A 12,769-nucleotide genomic window follows, 5' to 3' on the forward strand; every position below is an offset into this window, starting at 1 on the left:
ATTCCGTGATATTTTCTGATTATACAGTGGGGCAAATAAGTATTTAGTCAACCACCAATTGTAAGTTCTCCTACTTGAAAAGATTAGAGAAGCCTGTAATTGTCAACATGGGTAAACCTCAACCATGAGAGACAGAATGTGGAAAAAAAAACAGAAAATCACATTGTTTGATTTCTAAAGAATTTATTTCCAAGTTAGAGTGGAAAACGAGTATTTGGTCACCTACAAACAAGCAAGATTTCTGGCTGTCAAAGAGGTCTAACTTCTTCTAATGAGGTCTAACGTGGCTCCACTTGTTACCTGTATTAATAGCACCTGTTTGAACTCATTATCGGTATAAAAGACACCTGTCCTCAATCTCAGTCAGTCACACTCCAAAATCTACTACGGCCAAGACCAAAGAGCTGTCGAAGGACAGCAGAGACAAAATTGTAGACCTGCACCAGGCTGGGAAGACTGAATCTGCAATAGGTAAAACGCTTAGTGTAAAGAAATCAACTGTGGGAGCAATAATTAGAAAATGGAGGACATACAAGACCGCTGATAATCTCCCTCGATCTGAGGCTCCATGCAAGATCTCACACCGTGGCGTCAAAATGATAACGACAATGGTGAGTAAAACTCCCAGAACCACACGGGGGGACCTAGTGAATGACCTACAGAGCGCTGGGACCACAGTAACAAAGGCTACTATCAGTAACGCAATGCGCCGCCAGGGACTCAAATCCTGCACTGCCAGACGTGTCCCCCTGCTGAAGAAAGTACACGTCCAGGCTCGTCTGCGGTTGAGGGCATTTGGATGATCTAGAAGAGGACTGGGAGAATGTGTTATGGTCAGATGAAACCAAAATAGAACTTTTTGGTAGAAACACAGTTTCTCGTGTTTGGAGGAGAAGGAATACTGACGAACCACTGTGAAGCATGAGGGTGGAAACATCATGCTTTGGGGCTATTTTTCTGCAAAGGAACCAGGACGACTGATCTGTGTAAAGGAAAGAATGAATGTGGCCATGTATCGAGAGATTTTGAGTGAAAATCTCCTTCCATCAGCACGGGCATTGAAGATGAGACGTGGCTGGGTCTTTCAGCATGACAATGATCCCAAACACACAGCCAGGGCAACAAAGGAGTAGCTTTGTAAGAACCATTTCTAGGTCCTGGAGTGGCCTAGCCAGTCTCCAGATCTCAACCCCATAGAAAATCTGCGGGAGGGAGTTGAAAGTCCGTGTTGCCCAACGACAGCCCCAAAACATCACTGCTCTAGAGGAGATCTGCATGGAGGAATGGGCCAAAATACCAGCAACAGTGTGTGAAAAGCTTGTGAAGAGTTACAGAAAACTTTTGGCCTCCGTTATTGGCAACAAAGGGTACATAACAAAGTATTGAGATGAACTTTTGGTATTGACCAAATACTTATTTTCCACCATGATTTGCAAATAAATTGTTTAAAAACAAAACAATGGGATTTTCTGGGGTTTTTTCACCACATTCTGTCTCATGGTTGGGGTTTACCCATGTTGACAATTACAGGCCTCTCTAACATTTTCAAGTGGGAGAACTTGCACAGTTAGTGGTTGACTAAATACTTATTTGCCCCACTGTATGTGTTGTCAGCATGCATTTAGAAGTGTTTGGTCGTGTCACTCGTGTGACATGGGCACACATGCTTAGTAAGACTGTGCCCATTCGAGGCTCCTTTTGTGAAACATATGTGTCTGTTGCTGCTTGGTAAGTTTTGCTTCCTTATCTTGGACAGATATGCCATGTTGCTTTAGCCTTGAAAGGTCTGTGCTGAGTGATCATCACACATTAAACTAACTTGTAACGTTAGCATAGCGTTCGCGGAACTATTAGCGCGGTGACTCTGTGTCTTCTTAAACTCTTGGAAAACATTTTACATACACTTAATGGCGTCCAGGTGAGTTTAATTAATTACAAATAATTTGTTGTTTTCCTGCCGAGTGTGTATTATCATGAAAATGTTGATGTCCTTGTAGACCCAACAGTTATGTGCTTGTCTGTCATGTTCATTCGATTTTTACGTTGATAGACGAAAACATTTTGAGAATTGTCGACTAAAATCAGATGAAATTTGTCTAAGTTTTCGTTGACTTAAACTGGACAAAGACGAAAACATTTGAAATGACTAAAATATGACTAAGACTAATAAGTATTTTCATCCAAAAGACTAAGGCCATGTCCACACGTAGCAGGTTTTTTTTAAAAAACGAGGATTCTACCCTAATACGTCGGGGAAAAATAATTGCGTCCACACCTGCACGTTTGTGTAGAAAAAAAAAAAAAAACCTCCCACAGCCAAGCGCTTTCATTCATTTTTAAGTACATTCAAAACAATAAAATAATTGTCCAAAATACCCAATATTCAATAAGAAGCACAGCAAGCGTTTGTAAAAAAAAAAAAAAAAAAAATGGAAGCAAAAAAAGCGCCTATTTAATATACTCCAAATGTAAAAATTGGTCTCATGTGTGACGTGAGGACAAAATTTGTCGCAGCCAGTGACGTAAATCTTCGGTTATCAGTGTCCACATGATTGAGCCACAAACGCAGAATTCGCAAATTTTCACCTTCCCCGTCAATTTTAAGAACCCTGGTTTAATTCTGCGTGCACGTGTGGATGATAGGTCCAACCGTAGAAAAATATCTTCTTTTTGCCAAATACCCTGCTACGTGTGGACATGGCCTAAGACTGAAATTAAAATGGCTGCCAAAAACAACACTGCGGCCTATTGATTGTGTGGCTATTTTAGGCAAGGGTTTGCATAGGGCTGGTAGAGACATAACTCTACCAACTTTTCAGGATGCTTAAATTGTCCCCACCAACTTTTATGCAATTTTGTTTGCATTATATAATGAGTTCAGTTAGGTCATTTAGTTTGTCTTGACATATGTTGCAAGGATAGATTGACACTACCATTATTAAGTGAATTATCTTTATGATGTTCAGACCTTACATTTACCCTTTCACTTGTTGAATGTGCCAGTCCATTTTTTTCTGCTCAAACGCACATTTGATTGGCTGATGACTTGCATTTATTTAAAATGTATTGATTTATTTTCTACAATATTTATCTCAAAATATTTTTATTTCTAGCTTATAAAGACATTTTTATTTCAGATAATCATAAATTAATCATAGTCGTGGTAAAAAGTTTTCATTTTTTGTTGCGTTTAGCTGTGCTTGTGGTCAAAAGCAGTTGTGTTTTACCTGAAGGAAGGCTCCATTTTTATTTATAATAATTGCCATTATTTTTTTGGTGTGGTGGGGGGGTCACCAATGGATATTTTTTGTGGGTCCAAGTTCAAAGTCAATAGGATCGAATGGAGAATTTCTTGTGGGTGTTCATCAGTTGCAATGAGAATTGGTCAACAATGTCAGCGTCTTAAATTGAATGTAACAATGACAATGATTGGGCCTTTTTTTGCGTGAAAACAGAATTGGGGGGAAAAGTAAAGTTTTCGGCTTCTAAAAATAAAAATACAATTTATCATAGAGTGATTTTTTTTTTTTTTTTAACACTTTGGACTTTAATAAATTATCTTTCAAATGGAGAATGAAATGTGTAGTACAGCATCATGGGGCCACAAAAGGTTGCTTACTTCATGTCCGAACTGGTGTTTCTTCTTTCTGTAAGCTGCTGTCATGCAACAAGCTTGTTGAGCGGAGAAAGAATGCACTGTTTTTAAAGGGCGCTCTTATTGTTTTGACTTTCAAGACGCACGGCATGACTTGCAAGCAGCAATGCTGTTGATTTTGAAAACTCTTCTTTTGGTTTATGAGCAAAATGTGTTTTACATCCATCTTCAAAATGATCCACTTTGTTTACGCATCTCGCAGTCTACATTTTAGCTCGCCTTTTTTAGAACTATTGGAGTAACTGAAACAAACCTGTAATTGACACGATCCTGTTTGCAACTTTTTAACTCTTACAAGGACAAAAACACGTTTTTTAATGTGTCTGCTTGGATTTTTCTCCATTTATGGAGAATAATATTCAGGTGCGAATAACATCAGTTCTAATTCATCACAAAGGTGTTTGATAGGCTTTAGGTCTGGGATCGCAAAATCTTTCACCTTAACATCATGCAAGTTTCCCACAGTTCAGCTTATTTTGTGTCCTGGAAACAGAAAAGTCTTCCCGAAGTTGTTCCAAGAAATACAAAATAGTACAGTTTGTGTACATTAAACAATTATTTTTGCTTATTGTTTAATGATCAAAGCATGTGTATACCATATCGTAATACAACTGACATATTGAAGGCTGTGATCAAAATACAATGTTGCACTCATAAAAATCCAACTCCCATTAAAACACAAAATGAATCAAACGTTCATTACATGTAGATATCTGTCCTTTCAAACAGCAATTGCCTATTGTAATAGGAAAAAATGAAGAGTTGTGTTTTTTAAAAGTTAACATACACCCCCAAAGATCACAAAAACTACACACAGGAAGGTGCAAAATCCAAGAAATGCGAGATGGCAGTGCTGCCCACTTGTTCATGCTGAAACTACAATCAGAGAAATACTACAGGTTTATCAATGTGACCAAAAAACTACATTGAGGAAAATAATCAGATCTGGTGTGGTAGGAGAACTGTTGGGAGCAGGAGGGTTATCTAGGTTTCACATTATAACTACTGTACAGTATTCTAACTTTATTGAATTCATACAATATGTAGATTTTGAAACATGTCTTGCCAACATTTTTTGCTCCAGCAGCCCTCCAATGAAGATATGAAAGTAAGCTCTGAAAGATTCACCTGCATCACTTGCACAGTTCACGTTACCAGTAAAAGGAAGATGCACATTCAAGACACAAACAAAAAAGAGCAGAATAAAACTCAAATGGCCTGCTAGTAATAAAACAAAAAATTGCAATGTGTCTTTGAACGTCTCACTTGAAATGAAATGTTAAGGACAAATCGTGCTTGGCTGTCTAAAAAGAGACCACAGTCGCGGGGGAGTTGACACCCACCTGTAACACCCTCAGTCATTGACACCCAACCAGTTTGCACAAGAAGTCTCCAGAATCCAATTAATGTGTCTCTACTAAAACCAACAATAAAGAGGTAAAGCCTTTCAGATAATAACAAACTCTCAAGGTTGATTGTCTCTGACAGCAAATCCATAGGGAAGTGCTGATTTATGCATTTCTTGCCACAAAAACTAAAAGCATGTTTTTCATTAAGAAATGTACTTGACAAACTCATTGTGAACGATCACGCAGAATGTCTGAAATTCAGTATTATGCACTGCAAAAACCTCCTTAAAACTAGTTAAATTCCCTTGTTTTCGGTATAAATCTACTAGAAATAAGTGAAATTATCAGCCAGTGCTTCAAGTAAATTTTACTCATTTAGATTTCATGAAATATGAAAAATAGCTAGCTGAAAATAAGCTTAACAGACTTTAAGCAATAAATTTGTAGATTTGATCTTTTTTCTATTTCTATTTCTATTTCAAAGCTTCTCTTAAGATTATATCTTAAAAGAAGTTTTGAAATAGAAATATTCTTAATTCAAGAATATATACTGTTCAAAGCATTATTTGAAAGCAATTTTTTCTTGATTTAGTAGAAAAATTGCCAACTCAGGTGTATAGGCTTAATAAGAACAAATAGTAAAATGTTCTTTGAAGAAATAGTAACTTTTCTCCTATTTACTGTTTGACTGTTTGTATTACTCTAACACACCTGGTATGAAATGAATAGCATTTATATCATAGGTTAAGGAAAACAAGCAGAATATTTTTGACATAGGGCATAAGAGATACATGACGCCTTTTGATCACGGAAGCCCAACGCAGGCATCATGCAGCTGACTGAGCAAGACTGACGCTGACAAGGTAAGACATCTACAAGCCCACGTCTGCACCACCAACTCTCCCAATCAGTTCTTCCGAACATTCCAGAACAAATGGCAGGACACCTTGTCTTGACAAGGAACATCTGATAAGGACGAACCCGCGACCAAGAAGTGAACACTCAGCACTCACGTGGCGCTGAGGTGGCAAAATCCACAACCCTCGTTGCCCTGACAACAGTAACTCCTCCTTTCCAATCCACAAACAGACAATAATCCTAAACAACGCCCAAACACACCCTTCTTCTTTCCCACAGCCTGCATCATGAGAGCCTTCAAAAAGACTGAATGTTTAACTAATTGTTGTCATTGTCTCGGGAATCTTTTGTTGACTTGTGATATGGCGACCCTGGAACCAGTCTGCCTCCTCGCCTGGGTTTGTTGCTGTTTTGCCTTGCAGTTTGATCGCCTTTTTCCTTTTTAGCCTTTTTCCAGCTTTCAAAATGGGCCTGGCCTGTCAGTACAAGGAGTTCGGCCTTTCGGCCGGGTTGTCAGGTTCCGCCGGCCGGTGTAGTTGCAGCTACGCTAGCGTGGGTCCGACTGTTCGGCTTGCGTGATGCCGCCAGCCGAAGTTCAAGTTATGCAATTATCTAACACATTAATCTGTTAACTAGTCTTTAATGTTCAAAACAAGATGGAGAGAGGTATGTGACTAGATTTAAGAAAAATAATCTGATTAAGATGTCATAAATTTGCAGTGTGACAGCAATCAGTACAATCAAATCCAAACAAACCATTAGAAACTAGTTCACTTGACACCTTTTGGACATACCCACCAATTTACCGTGTTTGGTTGTGGGTGTCAGGATAAAGTCATATTTCAACTTTTAGTAGTATATTGAAATAACTCTCATTTTCGAAACGTTCATTTCAAACTTTCAGTCATTGTGTTATCTTGGAAGTGGTATTGTGTTCATTTGCATACACTGTATATCTAAGATGTAAATGAAGTAAACACCCACCTAAAACATTCCACCTGTTCATTGACTTAAGGTACAGACACAATTAAAAAGCATTATAATAGGGTGGTAAAAGTGCCGAATTACACGTGAGTGATAAAAGCTACTTTTTCAACACTCAGCATCCACTTGGCAAGCAATAGTTTCCCACACAGTTGCCTTTACAGCCCATCAGTCAGGCCAGACAGTGTGTGAGGGGGTGGCTGGGTGGTACGGGGTCACTTCTACTCTGCACATGGAGAGAATATGAAACAGCTGCCTAGGACACAACACGGGTCATCATATGGGTTTTCTCTCAACCTCATTGTGGTATATCAATGTACTTCTGTGCAGTACTTCAGTTACTAATGCACCAATAAGGAAGTTCCAGTTACCACTTTTCATCCCACCTGATTGAGGCAGTTCCACCCCCCTGTTTGTCCTCCATTACTCCTTTTCGGAAGACATGCTCTGTCTGTGTGTGTGTGTTTTGTTTTTTAACATATAACACAATGCACTGCATGCAAACAAGAGGAGATGGTGAAAGAGGTCTTCCCACACGCAAAGAGATATACGCCACAAGTGACAAGCTTTTTGTTTTAGTAAAATGCGCTCACTTGCTGACTTTGCAAGAGGCCAAAGGGAACAACTTGTTCACTTGTTCTGTTTGTTTGAGCAAACCACCGCATTGTCACAACTTGTTACTTTTCCAGCTTTGCTTCACACTGACTTGTTGATACTGTCCCCCCCCCAAAGTCGCCCTCTTGCTCTGCTTGAAAAAATAAACATTACAGCTGTACTTTCACTGGCACTGAAGTCTTAAATCAGGATTCAAATGGCTTCCAACGGCGTTCCCATTTTGAATCGCACACTGGTTTGTCAGGCAGCTTTGGAGGTGCCATAAAGTATCACTGAAACAGGCCTTTTCGCTTGACCAATCTGAAATGGCACCTTCTTGGGGAAACACAACAACACACTCCTGAAAATCTCCTGAGTGCATCCTCGTCAATGAATTTAGCTAGATGTTTTGCAAAATTACACCTCTGTTAACAATAGCGTTACTTAACTAGCTCTAAGTATTCTAGAAAAAGTATGCTTTTTTTTTGTGTGTGCGTGTGTGTGATTTTTAAATGGCAATGTCCATCCATTCCCTTTCTAGATTCTGATTATCCACCATTACTGTTCAGCTGGAGTCTTTCCCAACTCTGCGGAAAGGGCAGGCAAACTCTAAATTGGTCACCATAAAAAATAAATAAAAATCACTTCCACTAACATTCACACACTATAACCTCAAAAAGTTAAACAGAACTAGCTCAAAACTATTAAAGTCGTAACAGCCAAATGTCATTATGTAGTTGACTGAGCTATAAAGTTTCGAGGTCTGTTAAGATTCATGCCACTTGAATTTGAATAGGGTTTATCATTTTATAGCTAATTTGTGTGATACGCTCAATTCAGGAACCAAACAGTACATCACTAAAATACTGTTGTGTAATCTCTTATATGATCATTTTTTAGTTCCGTGAGTTTATTAAGGGTTTACCGTGCACAAATGGACAAATCTTCAATTGAATAAACATGCATATTTGAGGACAAAGGAGAAACACATGCGTTCCAACCTGAATCTGTGAGGTTGATGTGCCAAAGGGGAGTGTGCATTATCGCTGTTGCATTTATGATGATGATGAGCAATTTGAAAAGAATAATTCTGATGTGTTATGCTGATTGAAAACTAAAACTGGCATGCTGAGTCCAAATTTGTTGTCACCTTTTTAAATATATTTATTATAAAGCATGTTTAGTGTTTTCTACACAGCTTGCTTATGTTATTACGACTTGCACATAAATTTAATTACAGTAGCCATATCCTTGGTAAAACATAAGTTTCAAATAGGCATTGCAGTCATTCTTTCACATTTCATTGTATATCAGATTTTTTTAAAGTAAAACCAGTATTGTATAAAAAAGTATCTGTCCTATTTTTGAGAAAATTAAAATAGTTAAAACACTGTGATAAAGTTTGAATTGCACACCTCAAAAAATTTAAAAACAGCTGTCAGACCTACCTAACTCAACAAAAACTGTGTTCCTCAATGTATTACTGTCATGAGATGTAGAATTGAATTGAACAAACTTTGTTTTATAATTCCTAATAATTGCTCAAACTTTTCCAAATGTAAAATAATTCTTACAAGGTGGACAGTATTTTTCATCTTTTAGCTTTACATTATAAATTGCAAAAGGCAAAAAGTTAATCATTTTCTTTTGTGAATTTCTACGTTGGGCACAAATTTATCTCATTGGCTGCACAAATGTATCTCATTGGCTGCCATTTACAGCACTCGACGTCTATTGCATTTTGACAGGGAGGGCTTGCAGCGAATGATCATTGCCAGCCCTGCCTAACGCCAGTGAAAACAGAACACGTTATCAACTTATTGGCTGCCATTGGCGGCGCTAGATGTCCAATCCATTTAGACTGGGGGGGAGTGTTCATTTGCCCTTCCCAGACAAAATGCATTGGACGTCAAGGGCCGTCATTGGCACTGAAACATAAGCTTTCACAGCCAGTCTTCCCAGTTTAAATTAATTGAATGTATATCATTGGGGGGGGGGGGGCTTAATCAGTGCATTTCTGTTTTTCATGTATTCTAATTGTATTAAATTAGTTTTTCTCAATATTTTAGTAATTCATTCATGTATTCATTCATTTCAAACATATGTAAGATAATTTAAAAAATATATATATACATATATATACATATATATATATATATATATATATATATATATATATATATATATATATATATATATATATATATATATATATATATATATATATATATATATATATACATATATATATATATATATATATATATATATATATATATATATATATATATAAACCTGGTGTTCAGATATGGGAGCATCACTTTTTTGGTCATTTAGGCCATATGTAGGCCTAATATATATGGCCAACATGACCCAAATGTGATGTCCACAACTTTGGACAACAGGTCTTTATCTGAGGTTATGTGTGTTTTTTTGTTTGTTTGTTTTTTTCTCAAAAAAATTCAGTTGCCCTATAGTTAACTTATTATTATATAGCCACATTCCAGATCAAGCCTCAATGGTTTTTTTTATTGTCTGTTGTCACCAATTTGCATCGTTTATAAGATTTTGTATTTACTAGTATAATTGTTATATGTAATTTGTATTTTTTTCCTATTATTAATTTATTTATTTATGATTATTATTTATTTTGTATGTGGTTTTTGTTTTGTTTTTTGTTTTGTTTTTTTGCGTCAGAGGTTTTCATTCAATACGGGATTAATTAATGGTAAGAGCTTCATTTGGCCCTAATTGCTCAATTATATTGATACCACTATGTGACAATAATGATGAAAATCTAGCAAATACGGAGTTTTGGCTTACCGACACATTCGTTGGCTTCCCTCGCGGTGGCGCGCTGCCACGGTCGGTCATAGTGGAATGGTTTGCACCTGTCGCACTCGGGTCCCGCCGTGTTGTGCTTACACTCGCACACGAGATGACCCTCTCTGTCCTTGACGCACTTGGACGCGTGACCGTTACACTTGCACCGTCCGCCCACCTGCAGGTCCGACACGGCGTAGTAGTACGAGTCTCGTGCCAACTCCGAGTCGTCCTCGTTCTCGTCCCCGAAGGTGTGCAGCCGGCTGAAGATCACCTTAATATCGGTGGCCGTCACCCAGTCCTGGAGGACCGGCGAGTTGTCAAAATCGTGCGCCGAGGGTCTCCCGTCCAGAGTGCTGAAGGCGATGAGACCCCCGGTCAGCGGGTGCATGTCCGTGTGGGAGTCCGTGCAGATGGCCTCCTGCTCGTTCTGCTTGGTGATCACAGCCTTGTTCTGCCGGTTGTACATCTTCTTGCACTGGGTCGAGTAGTACTGGAAGGGCACCCAAGACTTGCCGTAGTCCATGGACTTGTATATGGCCATGGATTCTGGGCGAGGTGAGCAAAACTGCAGGCTCACGTAGGTGACTTCGAACTTCTTGCCCAGAGACAAAGTGAGCGTGACGTTTTGCGGATATTGCGCGTAGTTCTCCGATTGCCAGCAGGTGAGGTTGTGCGGGTTGTTCAGGTCAGTCAAATAAGCGGACGGGTGACACTTCTTGGGATCCCCCGAGTCGCAGGTGTGACAGTCCCGCGTCCTGTCGTCTCCCTTCTCGGTCACCACGCAGTACCTGGCCGCGGGGGTGCCGCACGTGCTGGACACGCGCACGTCCTTACCGAAGGCTGAGTTGACAAAGTCGGGGATGCACCTTCGAGGGTTGCCGTTCTCGTCGTAGCACGGGTCCGGAGGGGAGGACTGGGCGGCAAACATGCTCAGACCGTAGCCCCCAAAGACCTTCTCGGTCAGGGCGCAGAGTGTCATTAAGGTGAGGCAAACCTCCCAATTGCTTTGCATTGTAGTCCGTGCGCTGCGATGACTTCTCCTGTCTTGAGACAATAAAGCAAATTATCATCAGTGAAAACGAATATTTGACAACTTTCCATTAGATTTGCGTGTGAGATCTTACCAGAAAAAGAAGCAATAAAATCTACTCAGTCAGTCAAAATGCTGCAAAAAACACACATATATGATTCATAACCTTCCCTATGAGTGCACTAAACAAGTTGAATTTCGTTCTTCTAATAAAGATAAAATGACATTGAAGGCCGACTGGCTGCGAGTCTCTCTGCCTGTGTGTTTCCACACTCAGTCACACCTCTGCCCACCCTCGGCTCTGTCTGCCCCATTCCATCTGTGATGGGCTACAGAAAAGGGGGTCCTCTCACTACTCGAAATGAGAAAGGGTTCGACCTCGGCATGTCACTGATGGGAGACAGTGTCATCTTGTGGTGTAGCTTATGTACTACATGCTCAATTTAAAATGGATTCTCCAACGTTTGTGTACAAAAGCGGTTGTTTTTACTGGGGCTGTCAAACGATTAAAAATTTTAATCGAGTTAATTACTGCTTAAAAATTTATTAATCGTAAAAAATCGCAATTAATCGCAATTCAAACCATCTCTAAAATATGCCATATTTTTCTGTAAATTATTGTTGGAATGGAAAGATAAGACAGATATATACATTCAACATACTGTACATAAATACTGTGTTTGTTTATTATAACAATAAATCCACAAGACGGCATTAACATTAACATTCTTTCTGTGAAAGGGATCCACGGATAGAAAGACTTTTAATTCATAAAAGATAAATGTGAGTACAAGTTATAGTAATTTTGATAGTTTGTATATTGTAACTAAATATTGCCATCTAGTGTATTTTTTTAGCTAAAATGTTTGAATAGTGTATTATTTTGCATAGCTATTTTGATTGGGAATGCCAGATCTCTTTGCATTGAGCGCTTTTCTTTTTGTGAACATTATTTTATTTTTGAGAGATAGGAATATTATTTTTGTTATGCTTTCACTAAATGATATTGTAGCAATTTAAATGTTCTTAACTGCCCAAATGCATGATGGGAATTTGAGCAACCATGAGTCACAGTGGTTGCTGCAAAGGATATACCTTCTCTGCGTTGAGTACAATATATGGTGTTAAGTAAAAGATCATCTCTACTTAAACTTCCCCATGTTGCTTGCCATAATAGCTAAACAATTGTGGAAGAGATGCTACAGCATAACCCATTAAAAAGTGCGGCTCCAATAAATGTCTGCGTTACCAATTCATCCTGCTAGGGAATTGATAATGCTATGGATCCCATTCGACCGGTGAATCATGTTGGCTCATTGTCATCAGATGGCTCGGTTCGTCCGATTACCTCCTGAGGAAGATGGCGGCGAACATATAAACACCGAGAGGCGTTAGGTGGCTTTTTGTGAATACTTTTATTAACAAAACAAAAGCATGTGGGGAACGCAGCACTCGGGCCTGCGCTAACTGCGC

At 39.0% G+C, this 12,769-nt stretch overlaps 1 protein-coding gene across 1 annotated transcript in view; it reads right to left on the reverse strand.

Annotated features, from left to right (window-relative positions):
• The window catches only part of ntn1b (netrin 1b), a 114,239-nt gene extending 102,656 nt beyond the window's left edge, over window positions 1-11,583 (reverse strand). Inside the window, exons 1-2 of the mRNA XM_057817222.1 lie at window positions 11,391-11,583; window positions 10,264-11,310 (exon numbers count right to left, since the gene is read on the reverse strand). Coding sequence (XP_057673205.1) covers window positions 10,264-11,278 — 1,015 coding nt within the window. The 5' untranslated portion in view covers window positions 11,279-11,310; window positions 11,391-11,583. The remainder of the gene's footprint in view (window positions 1-10,263; window positions 11,311-11,390) is intronic.
• Window positions 11,584-12,769: the final 1,186 nt, after the last annotated feature.

The sequence above is a fragment of the Corythoichthys intestinalis genome, chromosome 16 (assembly GCF_030265065.1).
Source record: "Corythoichthys intestinalis isolate RoL2023-P3 chromosome 16, ASM3026506v1, whole genome shotgun sequence".
Lineage (NCBI taxonomy): Eukaryota > Metazoa > Chordata > Actinopteri > Syngnathiformes > Syngnathidae > Corythoichthys > Corythoichthys intestinalis.